A 23,056-nucleotide genomic window follows, 5' to 3' on the forward strand; every position below is an offset into this window, starting at 1 on the left:
TTCAGCACTAACAAAAATTTGATGAAACTCACTAATAATACTTAATTTAAAAAAATGGTAGATACTTCATTTCTCTATAGACTTATTTTGCAGTCGTAGTTCAGCCCGGACATTTTTGTAGTTTTTCTTAAAAAAATTTGGGAGATTTATATAATATATACATATCTTAAACAAAATCCTTTACCACACAACTGCAAAATGCTTTCCCGATAATCTATCAACAATGTCAAATGGTTCTGGCAAACAAACATTAAGCAAATCCGCATTGCATTTACGATTAACGGCTCCCTTGCTCATTTTAAACTACTCTAAAATGTTCTCCATTTCAATTCAAAGCAATTCCAACATACTATAATTTAAATAGATGGATAAATAGCCGAACAGAAATAGAAATAGAACGCTCTGGCCATCATCATCAATTCTTGGTAATAATCATCAAACGTGGAAATGGAACTATTTTAAGAATATTTATTATATATATATATAATATAATATATATATATATATTATATATAAGTATATTTTAATTATATCCTTGTCCATTATAAATATTTTAATTCCGATCTCCATTAATTTGCAAATATGAGTTTGCAAATGGAATCAATAATAATAATCGCTAAATCTGTACATGGATTAATTCAAATATATTTCGCTCTATTATCATCATCATCATCTCATAGTCATGGTCGTTGGTTCCCTGTTTAATTATATTCAGATTATAATATTAGCTTAAGCCGATTACAATAATGCAACATATATACATGAGTGGGTGCAAATGTAATAATAATAATAATAATATAATAGTACAATTTTGTGTTAATATTCAGTATTATTATTTTTTTTTACAATATTGAAAATATATAATTTATATTGAAATATTTTTGCAGCCATATGATTTTTTTATTACATGTATATTTTTATAATATATAATTTTATATTTGAAATATTTTGCAGCCCATATATAATTTTTTATATAAATGTATAATTTTATATATAAATTTTTTGTATGTATGTCAATCAACTGCTCTAGAACGGTTAGTCCAATTTGGGTAAAACTTTTTGTGTTTTTTCTAGTTCATTTGTTGATGGTAATGAGTCAAAACAAAATTAATTTATTATATAGTAATATGAAAAAACTAGCGAAAAACAACTTATCATTGTTTGACCTTCTAAATTTTGACAACTATCAATTTTCTTAAAATTTGTAATAAAATGCTGCAAAATTTTGCTAAAGTAAAATGTGATGCTAGCCATGGCAAAATATTTAATATAAATATGTAATATAGTATATATATATATATATATATATATAATATATATATATATATTTAATTGATTTATCTCCTTGTCAATTTGCCAAAAATAGTTCGAATTTCGATCGAGTTTAGGTTTTGCAGCAAATTTGTGAATGAATAATGCTGCCAAAAGTTTTGTGGTAAAAAATCGCTTTAAATTTTTCTAGTTTATCTTATAATAAAATCGTTGTTTGTACCGAAACAATTCATATTTTTGTATATAAAAATTGTTTTTTTCTTAGACTTTGTAAATTATATAAAACAATGAATAATTATAATAAACACAAAGAAATAATAAAAATCGTGTATATTTACCAAGAAAAAATCTGTTCGATATAATTTTTTTACAAATACAAAAATATTGTTAAAAATATAATATAAATTGTTAACCATACTGAAATAATTTTATAATATATCTTTTATTTATGATATTTAAATTAATTTACATAAATAATAATTATATGTAGGCATATAAAATTTCAATTATTTTTAAATTGCATTTGCTTTAATGTTAACCAAATTTCTGTTTTGTTTAATGTGATTTTTCAAAATATTTGACGTATTTGTTAAATGAAATTATGATTAAAATCATTATTTTAAGAAAATTTATTTTGTACTAATTATACTGAAATCATTTTGTTATTAACTATATTTTAATATTTTATTAAATTAAATTATATAAGGAAGAATATTTTCTTTATTTTGAGAAGGAAATAGAGTTTTTTTGCTTTAACTATTCTGAAATTATTTACTAGAATTATTTACACGTACACAATTGTTTTTTTAATTTTAGAGATGTTTTTTTAAATGACCACTTTGATTCAAATTATTAAAATAAAGCATTAATTAAATTACTGTGATATCAACGATATCTTAAAAAATAATATAAATTAACAAATAAATATAACTTGGTTATTAACTTGGTGAAATTTTTGAATTTTGTATATAATATACAAAGAGCAGAAAATAAAAATACATTGTAATGTCATTGAACAAATAATTAATATCTTTACTTTAAAGTAAAATTAGAGATTTTTTTATATTATTTATTTATGGAGAGAAATTATATCGTTATCATTTTTTGAGACAAAAAATTAATTCCTATACTCAAAATTAATGTTTAAGTTTAATAATTAACCAAAAATTTTGGTTAAGTCTATATTGTCTGATCATGTTTCAAATACAAAATGAAAGGGTGAAAATTTTATTAGCATCAATTTTTGCTTGCAATTGGTACTCCAAAATTTTGGAAAAAAATATATATATATTTGTATATTAATTATAATGTTTCTTTTGTTTCAGTATTATGAGATGTCCTATGGCCTTAATGTGGAAATGCATAAACAAGTAAGTTTTACATATTTTTATTCATCTTAATTTTCAATTTGTAATTGTAAAATAGCGTAATTGATTTTAACAATATATTAAATATACAAATATTTTAAGAAAAAAAAATCATGAGGCAATTTTACCTAATTGGTTGATAAATTTTACATCAAGGACTCCTATTATTAAAAATGAACCTAAATTTTAATATTACTAATAAATTATATTATACTAATTCAATCATTATCTCATATTTTTTATAATTTTAAATATTATTTTTATAAAAATTTAAAATTTATTAAATTTTAATTTATTTAAAAATAAATTATAACATTTTTATATTAATGAATATTTATAACCCTATAAATTTATAAAAAATCTATTAATTTATAATAATTTATTTTTAAGCTTATCCCTAAAAATATTTTATATTTGAAATATTTAAATTTAATAAATTAAAATAAATATTTCAATAAAATAAATTAAATTTATTTCTAAAAAAACATTATCTAGCTTTAAAAACGAATAACATTTCATTACTAATTTATTATTTTTAATAATTATATTACATTATTAAATATTGTAATATAATAATATATTTTAAATAATATATTTTAAATAATAAATTTACTCTTTTAAATTCAAGAAAAATATTTTTCAATTAAATAAATTAAATTGCTATCTTCGGTTACATGTTTTATATTATAAGGTAATACTAAGGAGATAACATCAAGCATTGAGCAAATAAAATAGATGTGAAGTCCAAAGTGATATGTGCTATTTGGAGGTTAGTTTTTGAGCTGTTGGTTGTTTCAAAAATGTAAATAAATGCACATCGACAGTTTTGCTAATAACTAGAATCTAATCTCTCTTCAATTTGCTCGTGAGTTGTGTTCACTTTTTATCATTTACATTTCTACTCGATTTGCTCCTATGAAAATTATTCTTTCTTTTCTTAAGTGAATGATAACAAATTTAATAGTACTTTCATTGATAGATTAGCTAAAAGTCGTTTATTATTCATATAAAACCATTATAAATAAAATTTTATAATTTTCTGTCTTTTACCTTTGACCTTCAATGCTTTTTGTCTGCTTCGTGTTACAATGTCTGCATATGAGACACGTACAGAGTGCACATATGAGGATGAGGTATGGGCAGATGGTATGAGTGTGGGTATGGGTATGGGTTGGGTATGAAGTAAATAAGCGTGTGCAAAGTAAAGTAAAGGGTACAATAAGGTTGGCAATAAGACATAATAAATTGCCAGGCAACACCTACTACGTTGAAACGATGTAGGTAGTACAAAGATACATATGTATGTATGTATGTATGTGTATATATATATATATATATATATATATATATAAATCCGGTGTCGCGATGTTGGTTCGCGATGGACGCCCAAACTACTGAACCGATTTTAAATTTTATTGGCTCATCGTGTGCATATATATCCAACTTAGGTTATAGGAAATTTTGAAATAAAAAAATATGAATATATAATTTTTATAAATTTCTAAAAATTTTGACAGAAAATGGCCAAAAATAAAACAAAACACTAAAATGACAAATGTCAAAATTTATAGAAAATTCGAGAAAAAAAGGTATGATTTTTGAAAAAAAAATTTGACAGTTCAAAAAATATAATTCAAAAACATATACATATATAGATATATCCAATATTTATATTCGAATTAGATGAAATGCTATATTCAAAATCACAATTTATAGTTTTAAATCTAATTAAAAATCAATGTTTATAAATTTAAACGTCAAATGTCATTTGTCAATATTTATGAAAATAATTATATAAATAGATTTACAATTTATATTTATTTGATTGGCTTACCAAATTATTTCATCACTTTCAAAACTTCAAAACTTTTCAAAACTTCATCAAAACCTTATAGATCAAAGATCACAATAAAAAAGCGACATATTGAATTTAAAATTAATCATAAACAAAATTTTGACATTTTACAAAAAAAATGTTTAACGACTTCAGTAGGAAACAAATAAATTAATTATTCCAAGTTATGTTATAGGCAATATTGCCAAACAAATTATAGATACAAAACATTATTGTAAAATAAATACTATCATTTTGGACCAAAAAGGAAATATTTTGACATTTATGAATTTAGTGCATATTGCATATATGAAATTGACATTAACTATTTAAATTAAATGCAAAAGTAAAAAATCTGATATTTATATAAAAAAATGTATATTTAGATAATGACTCTGCGTTGATTTAGACTAATTCATGATGCGAGTGAATTAATTTTGGAAGTATGAAATGTCAAATAATTTTGAAAATTATAACAAGTTTTTAACTATTTGTCAGAAAGAATAGATTTTATTACAAATTCATATCCATATCACGCACCAAAGTAATAAATAATACTTATTAAATGACATTATTTATAGACAATATTTAATGAATATTTTAATATTTTTTGACATTTGGTAATTCAAAATAAATTAAAAATAATGATATATATATATGTGTGTGTGTGTATACATATATATGTGTGTGTGTATGTGTGAATATTGTAAGTCTGTTCGAATGATACCAATTGGAAATCGCATTTATTAGTTTTGTTTTTAGAATAAAAAGATATGAAAATCACGTTAAAATAGTTAAATTTAGCTATCTACTCACGAGAAGGCAAAATACCACTTACTCCAAATTATTTTTATTTATCATATAATTAATTTATTTTATTTTGTACTAATTCATCTATAGTTATCCTATCTCATTCCACTAATTCTATCTCTTTTTCAACATTTGTGTCATCATCCAAAGATGATTAACAAATTTTAACCCATTTACCATTTTCTATTCTACAAACGATTCCTATTTTCTCGACCGATTTCCTTTTTATTTTCCTTTATTTTATTTTTTGTCCTTCGGTTTGATTTACCGAGTAGCAACGAACGAGACAGATCGTCTGTCACCTGCTACTTCGTCTTTTATCATATTTTCACCCTCCAAATGTGAAAATGCTCCCAACCCCAATTCGGGGACGGTCGAGAGACAGGGATGAAAACATTATTATACTTTTGCTGCGATCTCCTTTTTACGATTTCGTGTTAAAGTACAGGTGCGGAGGAAAAAAGAAAGAAATGGGGCTATTTGAATTATGAAATTTCTTGATGTTTTAAATTTTAATATTTTTTTCTGTTACTATTACTTTATGATGCAATAAAGTGCTCATTTTTGTCTTCCCAGTTGCATATTAATTTTCCGAAAACTTTTCCATTTCAACTTCCAATTGTAAACGTTTGCTTACTTAACTAAATAGTTCTATTTAACCAGGGGGCGTCCATTAATCAGGTGAGCGAGTTTTTAAGGATTTTTAGACCCTCCCTCCTCCTTGGTGATATTCAAAATTACCCCCCCCCCCTCCATCACCAAACATCACGTGTATTTTTAGTTACGTGAAAACACTGTAAAATTTTTGATTTTTTTTTAAATGTACAACTTTTTTATAAAAAATAGTAAAAAAAATAAATACACGTGATATCTTGCTATACCAAACCCCCCCTCCCCCAAAAAACCTCACGCGATTAATGGACGCTCCCCCACAGATGTTGTAATTTACAATTATCAGATAAATTGATTGTCGGACAGTGGTACGACTTAAGCAACTTTTTCCTATTTCGACAAAGTATCATCCATGCATTCCAAGAGAGATCTCCTCCTCTTGGATCTTTTCCCCGATATCGTTGCAGAATGCAAATAATGTTCGAACATTTCTGTGACATAGTTGCAGAATAAAGAATAAATGGCAATAGCAAAATGCCAGCATCCAACAGCCAACATATAGCAGCCGGCAGCAAAACATTTGCTGCTACCGACAAACACACATGGACATACACGCGCACACTCCAAAGGGTTTACCCATGGAAATGGAAAAAGTACGTGACACCTACATTTACGTGTATGAATTCGATTCGTGTAAAACAGACATGGGAAAAGATATATAAGAAATTTATTTGAGAATTATTAAACTAGGTGTAAGTGGCATTTCGTATTAAGCTAAATTGCCAGAACTTTTCGCATAAATCAACTTAAGAGACACAACTAGTGTGAAATTTCGAAAAAATCGATTTTTGTTTTTTTTATATTTCGGTAGATTATATCTTTAAAAATAACATACCAAAATTTTAAATCGATATCTTAAATAGTTTTTGAGTCACGGCCATTTAAAGAGTATATATATAGTATATACTAGTATAACGATCATTTAAACTTTAAACGCGTTTTTCTCGAAACAGCATTTTCCGAATTTGCTGCAGCAAAAACTCAAAAACAAATGATCCGATCACTACCAATTTTTTTTACATGTTCTATATATATTTCTCCGTAAAATGAACTATCGATTTTTTGATCGGATCAAAAATCGAATTTTGGCAGTCCAAAAACGACCAAAATTTTGGGTAAAATTCGACTTTCTTTTAAAAAACGCCGTAATTTTGTCAATTTTTGATTTTTTTCTTTATCGTAGTTCATTTTACAGATAATATTATCTAGTTTAACCAGATTTTTTTTTTTGATTTCATCCACGTAGAAGGCCGGAATCACTGCAGCAGTGACGGGCCTTTTTTTTGTCGCGCCGTTGGAGAACGACGATCGAACTTAAAAAATATTTAATTTTTTTCTTCAAAAATTTTACTATGTATTCTTAAAATGTATAAATATATTCCTAAAATTTTGAAATGATTGATAAAGTAGTTTTTTTAATATAAATTCCCAAAAATCTCTTTTTTTAGGCGGTTACACTGGTTGTGCCCCTTAATCAAGAAGAGCACTATTAAGGCGCTCAGATTTTTTTTTACGTTTTTAATTTAGATTTTTGGGTATACCGACTTAACGTAGGGCTTAATGATGTATGGCAATATTGTTGATTATTTAATTTTGTATAAACTTGCCGAAGACATCACTAAACAAATTTTTAAGGGGGTATTCTAGTGTAGAGCTATGAATTTTGGGTAATTTTTAAAGTGTCGTAAAAGAAAGCAATGAATGTTTTTACTATCCATATTTTACCTCTTGTTTATTAACATTATTAAAATACAAAACAAAAATTAAAAAATAAAAAGTTGAAAATTGTAAAAACCTGCAGCTGATAAAGTGAGTAATCTCAAAAAATTGGCTCCTCAGTCTTGACATGATTTCAGCCCTCCTAGCCATCGGAAATGCAAAAAATAAAAAGATTATTAATCTACAATGATAGCCCGAACTAGCAATGAGTGAAAAAAATTTTCTTTACAAATTGGCGACTGTTTGAAAAAAAAAGTGTTTTTTACTGTTTTTTTGAGATTCTCGAATTTTTTAAAAATAGTAAAAATTGGAATTTGGGGATAATCCTAGTTCGGGCTATAGATAGGTCTATAAACAAAACTCTCTGAACATTTCAAGTGAATCGGTCGATTAAAACTCGAGAAATCGTGTCAACAGTACTGAAAAAATCTGTTCTGAGAACAACGCATTTAAAGTTTTGCGTGAAGCCAAACCAGTGTGGAGACCGAGTCAGTAAAATGCCTATATTTCCGAAAATAATTTAAATTCTCAAAAACCTTCTCGTACCCATATTCTTAGATAGTTAAACTTTGATAATATGACACAAAAAAACGATTTTTTTGAATTTCTACACTAGAATACCCCCTTAAGAAGTTACAAACGATAGAACAAATATAAGCACTAGGCGTACTAAATTCCAAAGCAAGATTTCAACCGCGAACAAACCCTTTGATAAGATGTACAGTTTTGCACTTTTAATTTTGTACAGTTTTGTATCACACATCATCTATATTAATCGAATGGATTAGGACCTTTAAGGATCAACTAAAACCTTAAGGATTTTTTAAAATATTTTTTTAGACCTTCGGTTGTGTATCACTGAAGGACAAAGTATGAAGCCGTGAGACAAGACAAGACGTATGAAAGCATCGGTAGCGACACTTCGTGAAAGGATATGTATACATGGTTGACAGGACCGAATTTTTTGTAACATTTTGAAGGAAAAGTTTGTGATTGTGTTAGAAAATCGGATTTGCTAATTTTATGTTGTCTTAAGTCATTCTGAATCGAATGAGACCGAATTTAAAAAAAGTATGTGTTTTTTTATATAGCAAAGGAAACGCATTCATGCATCCCAGACTAAGTATTTTGTCTGGGTATGTGCGTCTCAATACCGCCTGGATATAATACTGATTAAAACCTCCGCTTTGCTCTTGCCTCTGTTCCCCGCCGTTAGGCATTACTTCGCGGTGGGAGGATCTAGAATGCTATCACTCTTGCACAGATTTTATATTTATCTTTTTAAATGAGCAAAGTCCCATTCGCCCTTTCGCTTTCCATAGATCGCAGGTTAATGTACACGCACAAATATTTTACAAAATAACTTTATAATTTTACATTGATTTTACAGATAAAATAAAATAACCTGGCACTATGATATTTTATTAGGATTTTCGATAAATTTTGATTAAATTTCTATTATAAATCGTTATTTTTTCGTTTTTATTAATTTATAAAAGTCACTATTACGTAGTAGGTTCAATTTCTATATATTTTCAATAAAATTTTTAATTCAATATAAAAACAATTATTTATATTCAATTATATATTTAGTTAATTTTAAACGGTCTGCTTCATAATAAAATAAATGAAGTTTGAAATGTTATGCAAAAAAATTTATATTTGATTTATATTATTTAAATTCATTATAAAATATCTATTTATAAAAAGTAAATTCATTCATTTATTGAGCTCCCTCAATAGAGCTTTTAAAGCCCTTAACAGTAAAGTTCACCGATCAACCGATTTGAATAATTAAAAAAAATCGATTTCTTTTGATAAGGAGATGTGCTGATTAGTTTTTGGCAAAGGCAGGTCCATGTCTTTTAGGAGACACAGAGCAAAGAGTGCAGAAAATAGAAATTAAGTTTTTCAATAAAGAAAATAGAAATTAAGTTACTGAACAAATGCTAGATTTTATAGCAAGAGAACCAAAGAACCAATCAATAAATCATTTAGTTTTTGGGAAAATAATTTTTTTCCAAATTTAAATTTTTTATTTCCAAAAAATATTGAGTATTGAAAATGATTAGAATATTAATTTTAATTTTAGATAATAAAATCATAAAAATGCAATTTTTTGGGGTTAAAAATTCGAAAAAATCACCCAGACTAAGCACAGCCTAAGCGTCAACCTGGTACAAATGTCTTCACGAGTGCGCTTAGACTGTTTCTGTACTGGAGAACTTTTTCATTTTTATGTTATGTTATGTTATACTATGTTATGTTAATGAATAAAAATGTAGTTTTTTAAGTGTTAAAAATTAAAAAAATGCCCAAACTAAGCACAGTCTAAGCGTCAACCTGGTACAAATGTTTTCGCAAGTGCGTTTAGACTGTTTATATACTGGAGCATTTTTCCAATTTTGTGAAAACTATTGAAAAATGTGAAAATGCCGCCAAGCTAAGCGCAATATAAGTAAAAATGTCGCACAGAATTGTTTGCAAATGCGTTTAGACTGTGACTATATCGGAGCATTTTTTCAATTTTGGGTAAATTAGGCAACTATTTTTTTTGGAAATCGAATTAGAAATGAAATGACTATTGTTAATGTACCTGGAGATAAATTGATTTATGATTTAAATTTGATTTGCTCACATAAAACAAGATAGCAAAAATAATGAAAGTTACAGTATTTGTAATAATATATTTGAAAACATTTAAAATTTCTCGAATATTTCATTACGGTACGGGAAGTACCAGCAATTTGCCTTAAGACACGTTGCCATACATCACTAGTTAATTTTCTAAACAGCTAATTTTATCATTTTTGTTCTATACGAACAATTTCTTTTCCCCTTGAGATTTGGGTTAAAGTTTAAGTTTAATCATACAAACAAGAATGTCCTAGTTCGCCAAATTCGGATAAAGGATAAAGTTTAGCTATATAGCTATATAGCTAAAGGACATTTTAAGTTTTAAGTTCACAGTTGAATTACAGCACCGACGTAAACTTTGCACACACATAAGAGCATTTAGAAATGGAAAAGTTTTCGGGAAATGACGAGAAAATGAGGAGCTTATGGCATCATGATATCATTACTAATTATTATAGTAGCGGAAAAAATAATGAAATATTAAAAAACAAAAAAAAACAAATAAAATCATCTGTATTTCCTTTCTATGTGGAAAAACAACGTTCCCTGTATCGAAAATAAGAAAACAAATAACATTATACATTTCCAGTGCGTGCACCAGAATGCGTCGTATGAAAAATAGATTGCGCATGTTCCAATATAGTTTTTCCCAGTTTTTTCCCATTTTTTTCCTATTTTGTACGCATTTTTTTTCTTGCGTTACGCAATGCAATGTCGGAGAGAGGAGGCCCTCTGTTTCGGTTCGGGCTGCAAATCGTTAAATGCAAATAAAAAAGAAAGTCGACGAAAAAAGATTTATATTTGCAGCGAGCGAGAGATTTTTCATAAAAATTCAGAACAGTTTTTTTCTTGTTATCGTGATCATATTCGACATTGTTTTTGTTGCTGCCGGTGCATACGAGTGTATTAAAGAAAATGAAATTTGGAATTTATATTGAACGAACACAAACCTACATACAAATAAATATACACACTTATGAGTGTCTGACATCATTGCATCACAATTCGAAAAACAAAAATTTGCAATGGAATATTTTGATTTTATAAAAGGATTTTATATAAGGATATTATGATACATACGCTAAAAGTCTAAAGCGGTTGAACCGATTTGACCACTTTTAGTATAGAAAAAATTGTGCCAGTCCAGAGACTGTGGGAAAGATGAGATATTACTTCAAAACCGCGTAAAAACTTTACATTTTTAATTTGAAAATTATTGCAGAAGCGTAATTTAAACAAAACAATGGACGGCGGCTCATACGTCAAATGTCAAATGTTTTCGACAAATGATGTTTAATTACAATTAATATGATGTTTTAGATGCATATTATTTAATTGTAGCAAGTAGTTTTGTTTGTAGTTTTATTTATACATAAAAACGTTATTATGGCACTCTTTTTTTTGCAAATCATATGTTTTCCAAACTCGGTGCTCTGAAAGAACTCATTCGTAAATTTTATACTCATTTGTATTTATAAAATATTTTCTAGATCATATTATTTTTTTATTGGAATCACCTGTTATTTAAATTAAGAACCTATTTGGAATCAGAGGGAACATTTTGTTGAATAACTTTTTCCCACTTACACAATTTAAATAAAAAGATTCGGCTTGTTAAGGGAGCGTCCATTAATCACGTGATCGATTTTTTAAGAAATTTTTGACCCTTTCTCGTCTTTGGTAAAACGTGGTAATATTCAAAATTAACCTTCCATTCCCCACTAAACATCACGTGAATATTCTTAGAAAGTATTTGGATTTTTTTTAATTCAGAAAAAATAATTACACATGATTAGAGCCAAAATTCAATATTTTATCAATGTTTTCTTAAAATCAATAGAGTCAAATTTAAAATATATTCAAGAAAAGTGCAAAATTTCTGTCCACGTTTTTGCTAAAAGTATTGATAAAGTATAAATTCGATATAAATATTGATAAATTCGATGGATTAATAGTTAAATATTGTCTAAATCCAAAGAAATATTATAAGAAGTTTATAATTTTGAAAATTTGAGCCAAGAAGTTTTTTTCGAACTTGGGGTCACAAAATTTGGAAAATGTTGGACCCTAAAAAATATGTTATTATATCATATGTAGAACTACTGTCAAGTTTGTGAATACTGATTGATCAAAATTAAAATCCAAACCAGTGGTGTATGGCATCGTGCCTCAAGGAAAATTGCTGGAACTTCCCGTACCGTAACATGAAATATAAGGTTGTCAAATATCTCCCTTCCGCCTTTTTGTATTATAAACCAAGAGCAAAAAAGCGGAAGGGAGATATTTGACAACCTAATATTAAAAGTTTTCAAATAGATTATTATAAATACTGTAACATTGCCTAGTAATTATAAGAATGATATAAACTATGTGTGACAAAGTGGCAAAGTGTATATTCGTGAGTGGTTGTGTGTGTGTAGTTGTTTTTATGTATGTTCGAATACAATTTTTCTGTCTGGGTACGGAACCTTAAAACTAGTTTCCAGTTACAACAAATCCTCACACATTTCCTCCACCGTGCCCTGTGCGTTCCATTATTTCTACCTTGCATTGTATGCGAATCCTGCGTACATTGTTTTATTTATTTATTTATTCACTACTGTTTTATTTCGTCCGTCCATTGGTCCGTCTGTCCGTTCGTCCGTCTCTTGTTTGCGCAGAATTCTCTATTTCGTTATATGTCCTGTGTCGTCCTGTCGTCCTGTCGCTCGCTATTTATTATTATTTCGTTTGACGCGGCCGAGCGCCGCTGCAAACGAAATATTTTTTTTCGCTTTGTTGCGAAAATGTCGGACCGGCGAAACGGCGGCGTCACAAAAAATAAAAGAAAAATGGGCGATTTTTTTTTTATTCACGGTGGCAGCGGGAGGAGCAGGAGGAAAAAAAGCGGGGGATAGGGGGGATAGTAAAATGTGTTGTAGTAATTTGTAATAAATGTCGTTGGAAAGGTGGCCATGATTATAGTAACTTTTGGTCTTAACATATTATATAGAGTGTTATGTATTTGCCTTCAGCGATGGAGGTAATTTTGGTATTTTAAAATACAACACAAGTTTTATAAATTTACTAGCAAACCCGACGAACTGCGTTTCGCCACCAGATGGTTTCGTGAGAAAGATGAAGCAATTTTTTGTTTGTTTTATATTTGAAAAGGAAAAATTTAATTTTATTGCACAACGGTAATGAATTTATTTCGGTTACAAAAATGAAGTGTTTTTTAGTTGAACTTCTCTAAGTAAATGAAAGTGAATCCGCAAATTATCCGTTTCATTGAAGTGCTCTTTGTTAAACCATATTTTTTATTTTCTGGTCTGACGTTAACACAAACAAAGCGGATGGTTTTCCAACTCGTGAACAGGCAACGTATAACTGCCCATGTGAAAATCAAGTATTTTCTAAATAATCTATTTGAAATTTATCCCGCAAACACTAAGCGATTGGCCTTGCGACTTGTTATTCCGAACGTTTGAATAAGAAGAATAACGTTTGAAGTCAAACGGAAGGCCAGTCGGAATCATTGGTATGTCACCAAATCGCCAGCAATTTTTGATTCAGAATATAGATATTATTATACAGAACTTCATTAAAGATTATTATTAGGTTATGTGTTCCTTTTGGAGTCCCGAGAGAGAGTGTGCCTTTGTGATAATTGTAGAGGTCCTCCATCCAGCCGGAAATATAGAGTCCATAGAATGTAGAGTGAAGTAGATTCTCGAGAGTTGTAGATTCCATAGAGTAACAAATGTGAATAGTATGCACATAGAGGCATAAATGTGACGCTAATTAGATAAGGGTGTCGGCAAATAACAAGAGTTTATTGTAATTATTTTAAAATCGAAATTGAATTTTTTTGCATTTCTTCATGTTTTGGCATACCTTAGAAAAATTGGATGTGTCTTTCGATTTCTATTGATAGGGAGATGTGCTGATTAGTTTTTGGCAAAGGCAGGTCCAGCCGTTTTGGAGATACGGGGCAAAGAGTGCAGAAAATAGAAATCGAGTTTTTGAGTGAACGGAGCATCCGATTTAAATGATTTAAAAAATAATTTGTAATCATGTGGAGAAGTGGTGGTTAGTTTTTGGCAAAGGCAGGTTCAGTCGTTTTTGAGATACGGAGCTAAATGTGCAAAAAATGGCAGTTTTTGAGGGAACTAAGCGTCCGATTTGAACTATTCAAAGAACTTTCTGCTTGTTTAACAAAATAGTTGCTTTGTAAAAACAAATCATTACATTTCTTTTAAATCGAAATAATTCGGATTTTAATTTAATCCTGGCTAAAATTCTGATGCTCACTTATATACTCTAAATAAATAGTTTTAACTTTGCAATTCAGTTTACATAAAATAATAATATATAAATATTAGACAATGTTACAGTATTTATTTATAATAATCTTCTGGAAACATATTATTATTCCTTGAAGGCACGATGTCATCCAACACTAGTTTAGATTTAATTTTTGATCAATCAGTATTTACAATTTTGATAGTACTTTTATATTTAATATAGCAACAAATTTTTTAGGGTTCAACATTTTCAAAATTTAGTGACCCCAAGTTTGACAAAATTATTTAGGCTCAAAGTTTTGAAATTATGAAGTTCCTATAATATCTCTCTGGGTTTGGACAACATTTACCTATTATTACATCCAGTTTTCCAATATTTTATTTTATAGTTTTAATTTAATTGGAGCCAAAATTCGACATTTCATCGACGTTTTCTCGATATTAACCGTCCTAAATTAAAAAATTTAAGACATCCAAGAAAAGGGCAAAATTTTAGTTCACGTTTTCGAAATCGAGCTGATTAATTTTCGATAAAAATAAAACAAGTTGCTTTTTCGTAATTGCTTTAAAAAAATTAGGGACTACCTTGATTAAGTTCATGGTCTAAAAGGAACATGATAAAATAATATATCTCTAAAAGTTATTTAATTATAAAAATCAAAATTTGGAATAAGGAGTCGTCTCTAATTACCAAACTTCTATTCTTACATTTTTAAACGTTCTTAATTCTCAATTCTTATTGATTAAGTCGATTATTCTACATATTACAAGCAATTTGTACTAAGGCAAAATGTCACCTACACCAAGTTTATTTACCTCAATATTTAATTAATACACAAATTTACCTCGTTCTGTGGCCGTTGGCTACTTGTCTATTATTGTGCATGTGAAATGTATCAAATGGCAAACTCGTTGTTCGAAAAATGGGTTGATAAATGTCCTTTGGGCAAAAACCTACCCGTATAGAAAAATACTCTCGTTCTTGGACCAATAGGCATTAATAAAAGAAATAAAATAGATCAGAAAAATAATACTCAAATAACTGCATCATTGAAGATTCTGTTATCATAAGATTCTTCCTTGCTTGTTTATATGTAAAATACGCCTGATATATGTAATATACGCACGGCATATAGATAGACATCTTCATAATTTTAAATACCAAGAACAAGCATATGACAACGCTATTTTATGAGCTGTGTTATGGCAGAATTGCCCCATAAAAATAATTTGAAGTTTATTGAATAGACTATAGCTTGATGTTCCACAAATCGTCAACTACGCCAAATTAGGTAACAAATAGATGTACGAAAGCTTCTTTTATTGATAATTTCCTCACCTCGCCTAGTAAATTTTCTCCTCTATCAGTTTTCCTCACCTTAGTAATTTCCTCAATTAGACCCTGTCGAAAATTAAAATATCTTCTATATTTCTAATTCAAAATTTTATTACGAAATTTCCTTTGGCTTGGATTTATTGCAGAATTGATTTGCTCCGGATTCGCCATCGAGAGCGAATCGAATGAGGAGGTAATGAAATGAAATAATAGCCTGTTTATAGCTGCGGGACAAAATCGTAGGTGAGACTGGGGAATCTAGAACTAGATACTTTGATTATTGAAATTCATAAGTCCCACCATCGAATCTTCTGAGAGAGCAACAATTATTGTCAAGGTTCACACAAGCTATTGACTTTGTATTTCCGAATTTTGTCTCGTTCGATTCAGAATGGCTTGAAAGGTGGAGAAAACATAAAATTAGCAAATCGGATTTTTTGACGAAAACATAAACTTTTCCTTCAGGATGCTAAAAAATGCTTGGATAAAATTTTTTACCTACCCATCTTGTTCTTTCTGATTTTTACCTTTGGACAGTCGATGATCTCTAGGTCAATTTCTCCATCTACTACATAATGACCACCAACTACACCTACACCTACACCTACACCATCTACATCATTTTCTCCTGTCGGAAGTGGTGCTCCAATAAAACAATTCGAGCGGAATGGTGCGGCGCAGTAACTGCTAACAATAGAATACGTGCCTCATATAAATATCTTCTATAAACCTATACCTATACCTGGTCACAGAACTAATACAAATACTGAGGATAGAGGAGATCGGGGGAAAATAAAACAAGTCGAGATATAGTCTTGTTTAATTTCCCAGTCTCAAGAATGCCATCGACAATTTGGCCTAACTAAGTTACTTCGAAAGAGTCGACAGCTGAATTTTAATAATCATTTTGAATTTGTATAAAAGATTAAAATTACAAAAGTCGACATGCTTGACCAAATTTTTAATATAAATTAAAAATTTTGATGGGCCAAGAATAGTGCCTTGTGGAACTCCAGTTTTTATGTTTATTTTCTTTGGTTTTTATGGAATTTTGATCATTTAGAAGAATTTGATTCAGAGGATATAATAATAACTTAGCTAACAATAGAATTCGTGCCTCATATAAATATCTTCTATATATCTATATCTATATCTGGTCACAGAACTAATACAAATACTGGAGATAGAGGACACCAGGGGAAAAGGATACAAGTCGAGATATAATTCTATGGCAATTGCCAGTCTTAAAAATGCCTTCGACGGTTTGGCCTAACTAAGTTACTTCAAAAGAGCCGACAGCTGAATTTTAATAATCATTTTGAATTGGTGTAAAAGATTAAAATTGCAAAGGTCGATATGTTTTAACAAATTTTTTATATGTATTTAAAATTGTGATGTGCCAAGAATAGAGCCTTGCGGAACTCCAGTTTTTATGTTTAGTTTCTTTGGTATTTTTATGGAATCTTGATCATCAAGATGAATTTGATTTGATTCAGAGGATATAATAAAAACATTATTTATTATATATTTTGTGACTTTCAAACCACTCGATTAGCATGAATGAGGTCTAAGACAAATTTGCTCAATATTGAAGTATCTATAAGTTTTTCTAATAACGCAAAACTCTTGAGCAACTCGTAATAGCTTAAAAATACTTTTAAAATTTTAATATTAATAACAATGAAATATGAATTTAAATATCTATACGTCTAATACAGTCTGAGTAAAAACAATAAAAATTTAATAAAATATGTCAATTTTAAAAATTATCATTAATTGAAAATGATTCGTGTCCGGTTTGAGTAAAAACAATAATTGTTAAAATGTTTTATTTACAAATACCTTTGGCATCCGTCCGGTCCAATATTATTGTTTTACAGGATTGTTTAAAATTTTTATCAATTTACTACAATGGAATAACAGGATATCATTTATTCATCAATGCATAATAAAAATTAAAAAAAAAATATATGATAAAAATTTAAATGGCCCTAGAACTCTTCTTTGAGGTACACCAGACTTGATATTATCGAAGACAGGTTTTTTTCTTTTATTTGTGTTACCGCAGAAAAATTTGACGATCTACGGGGTAATAAAATTTAAAAATAATTATTATAATTCAATAAATTTTTAACAAAACTTTAAGAAAAATTTCAATTCCCTCTGTTTACAAAAATTACATACGTCTTCAACAAAATGTTTTATTTATACCTCCGTCGTCCGCTCTATGTTTGTTTAACTATTGTTTAAATATTTCGTCAATTTGAAACAATGGAATATTCGGATATCAATTATTCAACAATTCTTGTTATCGGAAAACAGTTCATAACACTTTCTACCTTCTATTGGTAATTAATAATTTATACAACGACATACAAACACACGCTTTACAAATTACAAATCGCATTAGGGATCGATGAATTATTGAGGGATGGATATCGCAGGAATAGTATAAGGGCTGGTGGTAAATGAGAAAGGACAGAAAAATAAATTTGTATAATCGAGTAATTTTTAACTTACGCAACTTTCTAATAATAGAAATTTGGGTATTAATTGTTATAAATCCACACCGGTTTGAATAGATCTAATTAATTTTCCGAATAACAAATTTAAGTTTTCACGTAAAAATTTGACTTGCTGATATTATTGATGTATCAAGTTATTCTGAATCCTTTAAGACCAGAATTAGGAAAAAAGTATAAATATGTATGTGCATGTGAGCCGATTTAAAGTCAATTTTTTACGTTTATGCAAAAAGTTACTTACACTTTTTTTAATTTCTTGATGTGCATTTTAATAATATTAACCACCAGCTCTCCCATTATCTTATTAAGCATAATAATGCATGTATATCAGGGAATATCTATTAGTAATAAAAGAATGGTATTATTTTCTATCAATCTATATATCTTTCTGTGTATATATTTTAAGGTGGTCCTTAATATGGACATGTTCGAATTTATTTGCTCCTAAGGGCTCAAATGCTTCCAAATTAATAAAAGAAAATTCTCTAAAAATTTCAGCTCTTAATATTATCATTTAGATAGTCCGCAATTTAATTGAAAGCTTCGCATATTCATTATTAACAATGTATTCATCATAACGATCAAGTACCATGAATTACAAGATAGAAAATATATTTTCTCTTAAGATTTTTTGTTTTAGGTCTAACAATCGTTCCTTGCGGAACACCCAATTCAATTATCTAATTGTTCAAAATGTTTTGCAATTTTTTAATTACAGTTTTCTTGGTTTTATTGAAGATTTAATATTTTGAATGTACATAGATTTTTTTTGTTTTTTGTAAAAAATACTAGGCAAGTAGTTTAATCCAGTGTTTTCCAACGTGAGGGCCAACTCTTGTCTGTGTGTAATATTTGAGTTCACAAATGCTATCACAGATGGCGCAAGAATTTACTTGATGACATATGTTAAAAATGGATATACAAAATTTTAATTGAATTGCGGACTATCTAAATGTTAATATTAGGAGCTAAAACTTTTAGAGATATTTTTTTTATTAATTTGGAAGCATTTGAGCCCTTGGGAGCAAAGAAATTCGAAAATGTCCATATTAAGGACCACCCTAACACGTATATATATATATATATATATATATATATATATATATATATGTGTGTGTATACATGTAATTTCAGCAAAACCACCAATGCTATTTTTCACAAAAACAAAAACTTTGATCAAAATAGAACGTCTTAGAAATTTGGTTCATCAAATTAGTTGTTCAGACTGCAAATTAGTTTACATTGGTAAACTTAATCAAAATTTATTAAAATTATATTTAAAACATTTTTAAAAGCTTTTGTTTATTAAGCATATTACTTTGTTAGAAGACAATTTAAACATGGATTTAAAGATTATAAATATAAAATCAGTTTTTTATTCAAAAGTGAATATATTTAGTTTTTGTGCTAAATATTAAAAAATAGAATAAAGTTATTATCGATAATAAGAGAGTGGATAATATCATTGTTTCTTAAATTTATTTCTCGGTCCTAAAGTTTACCACCGCTGATACAAATCAATATCTTATTCCTAGTATGTGAGTTAGTGAGTGAACATCATCAATACACATGGAGTGAAACATGACAAGTGAACGTGTGTTGCATGTAATGCGAATAAATATGACACATAGACAAGGGTTGGGCCTCATTTTGGAAAACACTGGTATAAAATACTTCCTAGTTCACAAAAAACTTCTTTGTACATTCAAAAATTAAAACCAACTTTTTCAATAGCACTCAAAAACTTCACTTAAAGCGCAAATCAATTTTGAGTAAATAAATAATAGAATTAGGTGTTCCGCAAGGCTCGACTTTAGGACCTCATAATGATTTAAGATTTTATTTTATTCCTAAAGTAAATTAAAATAGTTATGTTATCTTATTATAAAAATGTATACTTGATGGTTTCATGACAGTGTTTTATTACAAAAGCGAATATTTATTTATTTTATTTCCAGAATGCAATATCGAAGTTGCATTTCCTTCCACGGCTATGAATGCAATTTGTTTCCAATTTTCCGAGACGACAAAGTATTACTCGCATTCGAATTCGCATTCGTATATATATTCGTGACACGGGATCAACTGTTGTTGTTGTCGTTGTTATTTTATATTTTATGTGACAGTCGGCAAAAGTAGAAAATATTCACAACTCTAGAAATAGCAGCAATGGTATTGCTTTTTGAACATCCGAAGGTACTTTAGAATTTGTGATTTGGGTCAACTTAACCCAGTAGAAAAATTATTATTGCCTTTAACCTAAGTATGATATAAATGCACAAATTAACGCAATAAATTCTAAAATCGGTTCAGTAGTTTAAGAGTCCATTCCACATCGTGACACGTTCTTTATTTATAATTACAATTCCAAACAATATATAAATATCAATTGTTTGATTTCAAATATGCAAGCTTAAATAACGACGTGTAATAAAATCTCAAATGGTTTTTATTATCAACAATTGTAATGTTGTTTTAATATGTTATAACTCATTATTGGATTGCATAATGGCTTTAGCCTTGTTTTGTGCAATTTTAAACTGCAGGAGACGTCAACGTAAATGGAATTATTGAAAAAACATTAAATTGGTTGTAAAAATTACAAAAATTTACTTGGAAAATATTAAACCGAAATCAGAACAAATGGTAAGACCCAAAAAGCTACTTGATACTTAAAAGGGTAAAATTTTTATTCTGCCTAGATTGAATATTAACTTGGAATTTACTAAAACTTTATTTACTTTTTTGTTTTATTAATTAAAAAAAAGTTTTGAATAATAATTAAAATAAAATTAAATCAAGGTCCTAAAATCGACCCGTGAGGAACACCTAATTTTATAATTTATTTGTAAGCGAACACTTTTACTGGAATTTAAAATTAAATAGTTTAATGTATTATTTTTGAATACTGCATCTTCAAGAATCTGCATTTATCAAGAAAATTTTTGTGAAAAATACTAGATAAATATTTTATACCAATGTTTTCCAACGTGAGGCTTAAGGCCCACAGAAGGTCAATTTGATCTTTAAGGGGACACGATTTATAAAAATTCTAGACACGAAAGTGAGGCTAAATAAGGTTATAAATGTAAAAAAAGGTATTTTACGTAACTAGTTATAAAAATAACTTGGAAAACATTAAACACAATTTTTGAGCAAACTAAGACCCACAAAGAGCTACTTGATACGAAATTTAAAATTTGTTTAAATACCATTTAAACTTTTTATTTTATGCCAAAGCTAATTGAAATTATTTTTATCTAAAACTGTATTTACCTGTTCTCGCTTTTATTCATCTATAGTCATGTATAAAACATCATATAAGAATTTTGAATAATAATAAGAATAAAATAAAATCGAGGTCCTAAAATCTATCCTTGAGGAACACCTAATTTAATAATTTATTTGTAAGCAAACACTTTTTCAGAAATTTAAAATTAAATAGTCTAATGCATCATTTTTAAATACTGCTTTTTGTTAATTTTTTAAGAAAATGTTTGTGAAAAATACTTGACAGTTATTTCATACCAGTGTTTTCCAAAATGAGGCTCAAAGACCACAAAAAGTCAATTTAATTTGTAAAAACTTGATTTAAATATGAATTATTACTTCAAAATGATACTTATCAGTTTTATTATATAGGTAATATAAATTTATATATTATTTCAAAATGGTTAACTTTATTGAAAAATGGAAGTGGTTTTGAAATAAACCCTTGCGGAACTCCCAAGTTATATTATATATTATAAATATAGGTTTTTTTAAAAATTGTTTGCTCGTGTTATTAAGAAAATAGACAAATTGGATTCAAACAGCTTTAGGTAGATTTTATTCAATAAGTGCTTTTTGTGAATATCAAACACTTCATACCAGTGTTTTTCAACGTGGGGCTACTTTAAAAAATTGACTCGATATGAATTTAACTTTTAGTAATTTAAACGAAATGCTAAATTTTAGTAGGAAAGTTAACAAAACAGTCTTAGAAAAAATTTAGTTATTCAAACAGTCTTAGAAAAAATTCTTGAATTTTCTGATTTATCAAGAAGTATTTTGTGAGTACATCAAGTGCTTTAGATCAGTGTTTTCCAACGTGGGTCCACTTTGAAAATATTCTAAATATGAATTTAACTTTAATTTCAAGTTATTTAAATGCAATGCTAAATTTTGGTAGTAAATTTAATAAAAAAAATAATATGAATTTAAGTTTTTTTATTATATTATAATAAATAATGTGTCACATTTTATATTTTCTTATTATTTTTGTGCAAATCATGCCTTATTCAAAAGAATTGATTTTTATTTACTAAACGATGAATTCAACGAGAAGTATTATTACTATATATACATTTCTGTGTCATTTATCTTCACTGTATGTTAAATACGCACATAACTAGTACTTTTATAATAAATATGAAAAATGTTTTAAATAAATATTTGCAATGAGCAAACTGTACACTTGTAACAATATTTGTACGATGAATGCTCAGAGATAAAATACTTTAACAAATAAATTTGTAAAATTTAACAGAAAAAGGAAAAAAACAGAGAAGGATTTAAAAAAATCTTAAACATAATTTATGAGTATATAATTCGCAATT

General features: G+C 27.9%; 1 protein-coding gene across 3 annotated transcripts in view; it reads left to right on the forward strand.

The window, feature by feature from the left end:
* The window catches only part of LOC113365657 (protein groucho-like), a gene marked incomplete at its 3' end in the record, with an annotated part of 113,531 nt that overhangs the window by 71,086 nt on the left and 19,389 nt on the right, over positions 1-23,056 (forward strand). Inside the window, 1 exon segment of one of the 3 annotated variants that reach the window (XM_026607170.1) lies at positions 2,603-2,642. Within the exon segment in view, the coding sequence (XP_026462955.1) occupies positions 2,607-2,642 (36 nt within the window). 3 annotated transcript variants of the gene reach the window in all.

Source organism: Ctenocephalides felis, unplaced genomic scaffold (assembly GCF_003426905.1).
Source record: "Ctenocephalides felis isolate EL2017-DRISC unplaced genomic scaffold, ASM342690v1 CF-g0.4_SCAFFOLD_01170, whole genome shotgun sequence".
NCBI lineage: Eukaryota > Metazoa > Arthropoda > Insecta > Siphonaptera > Pulicidae > Ctenocephalides > Ctenocephalides felis.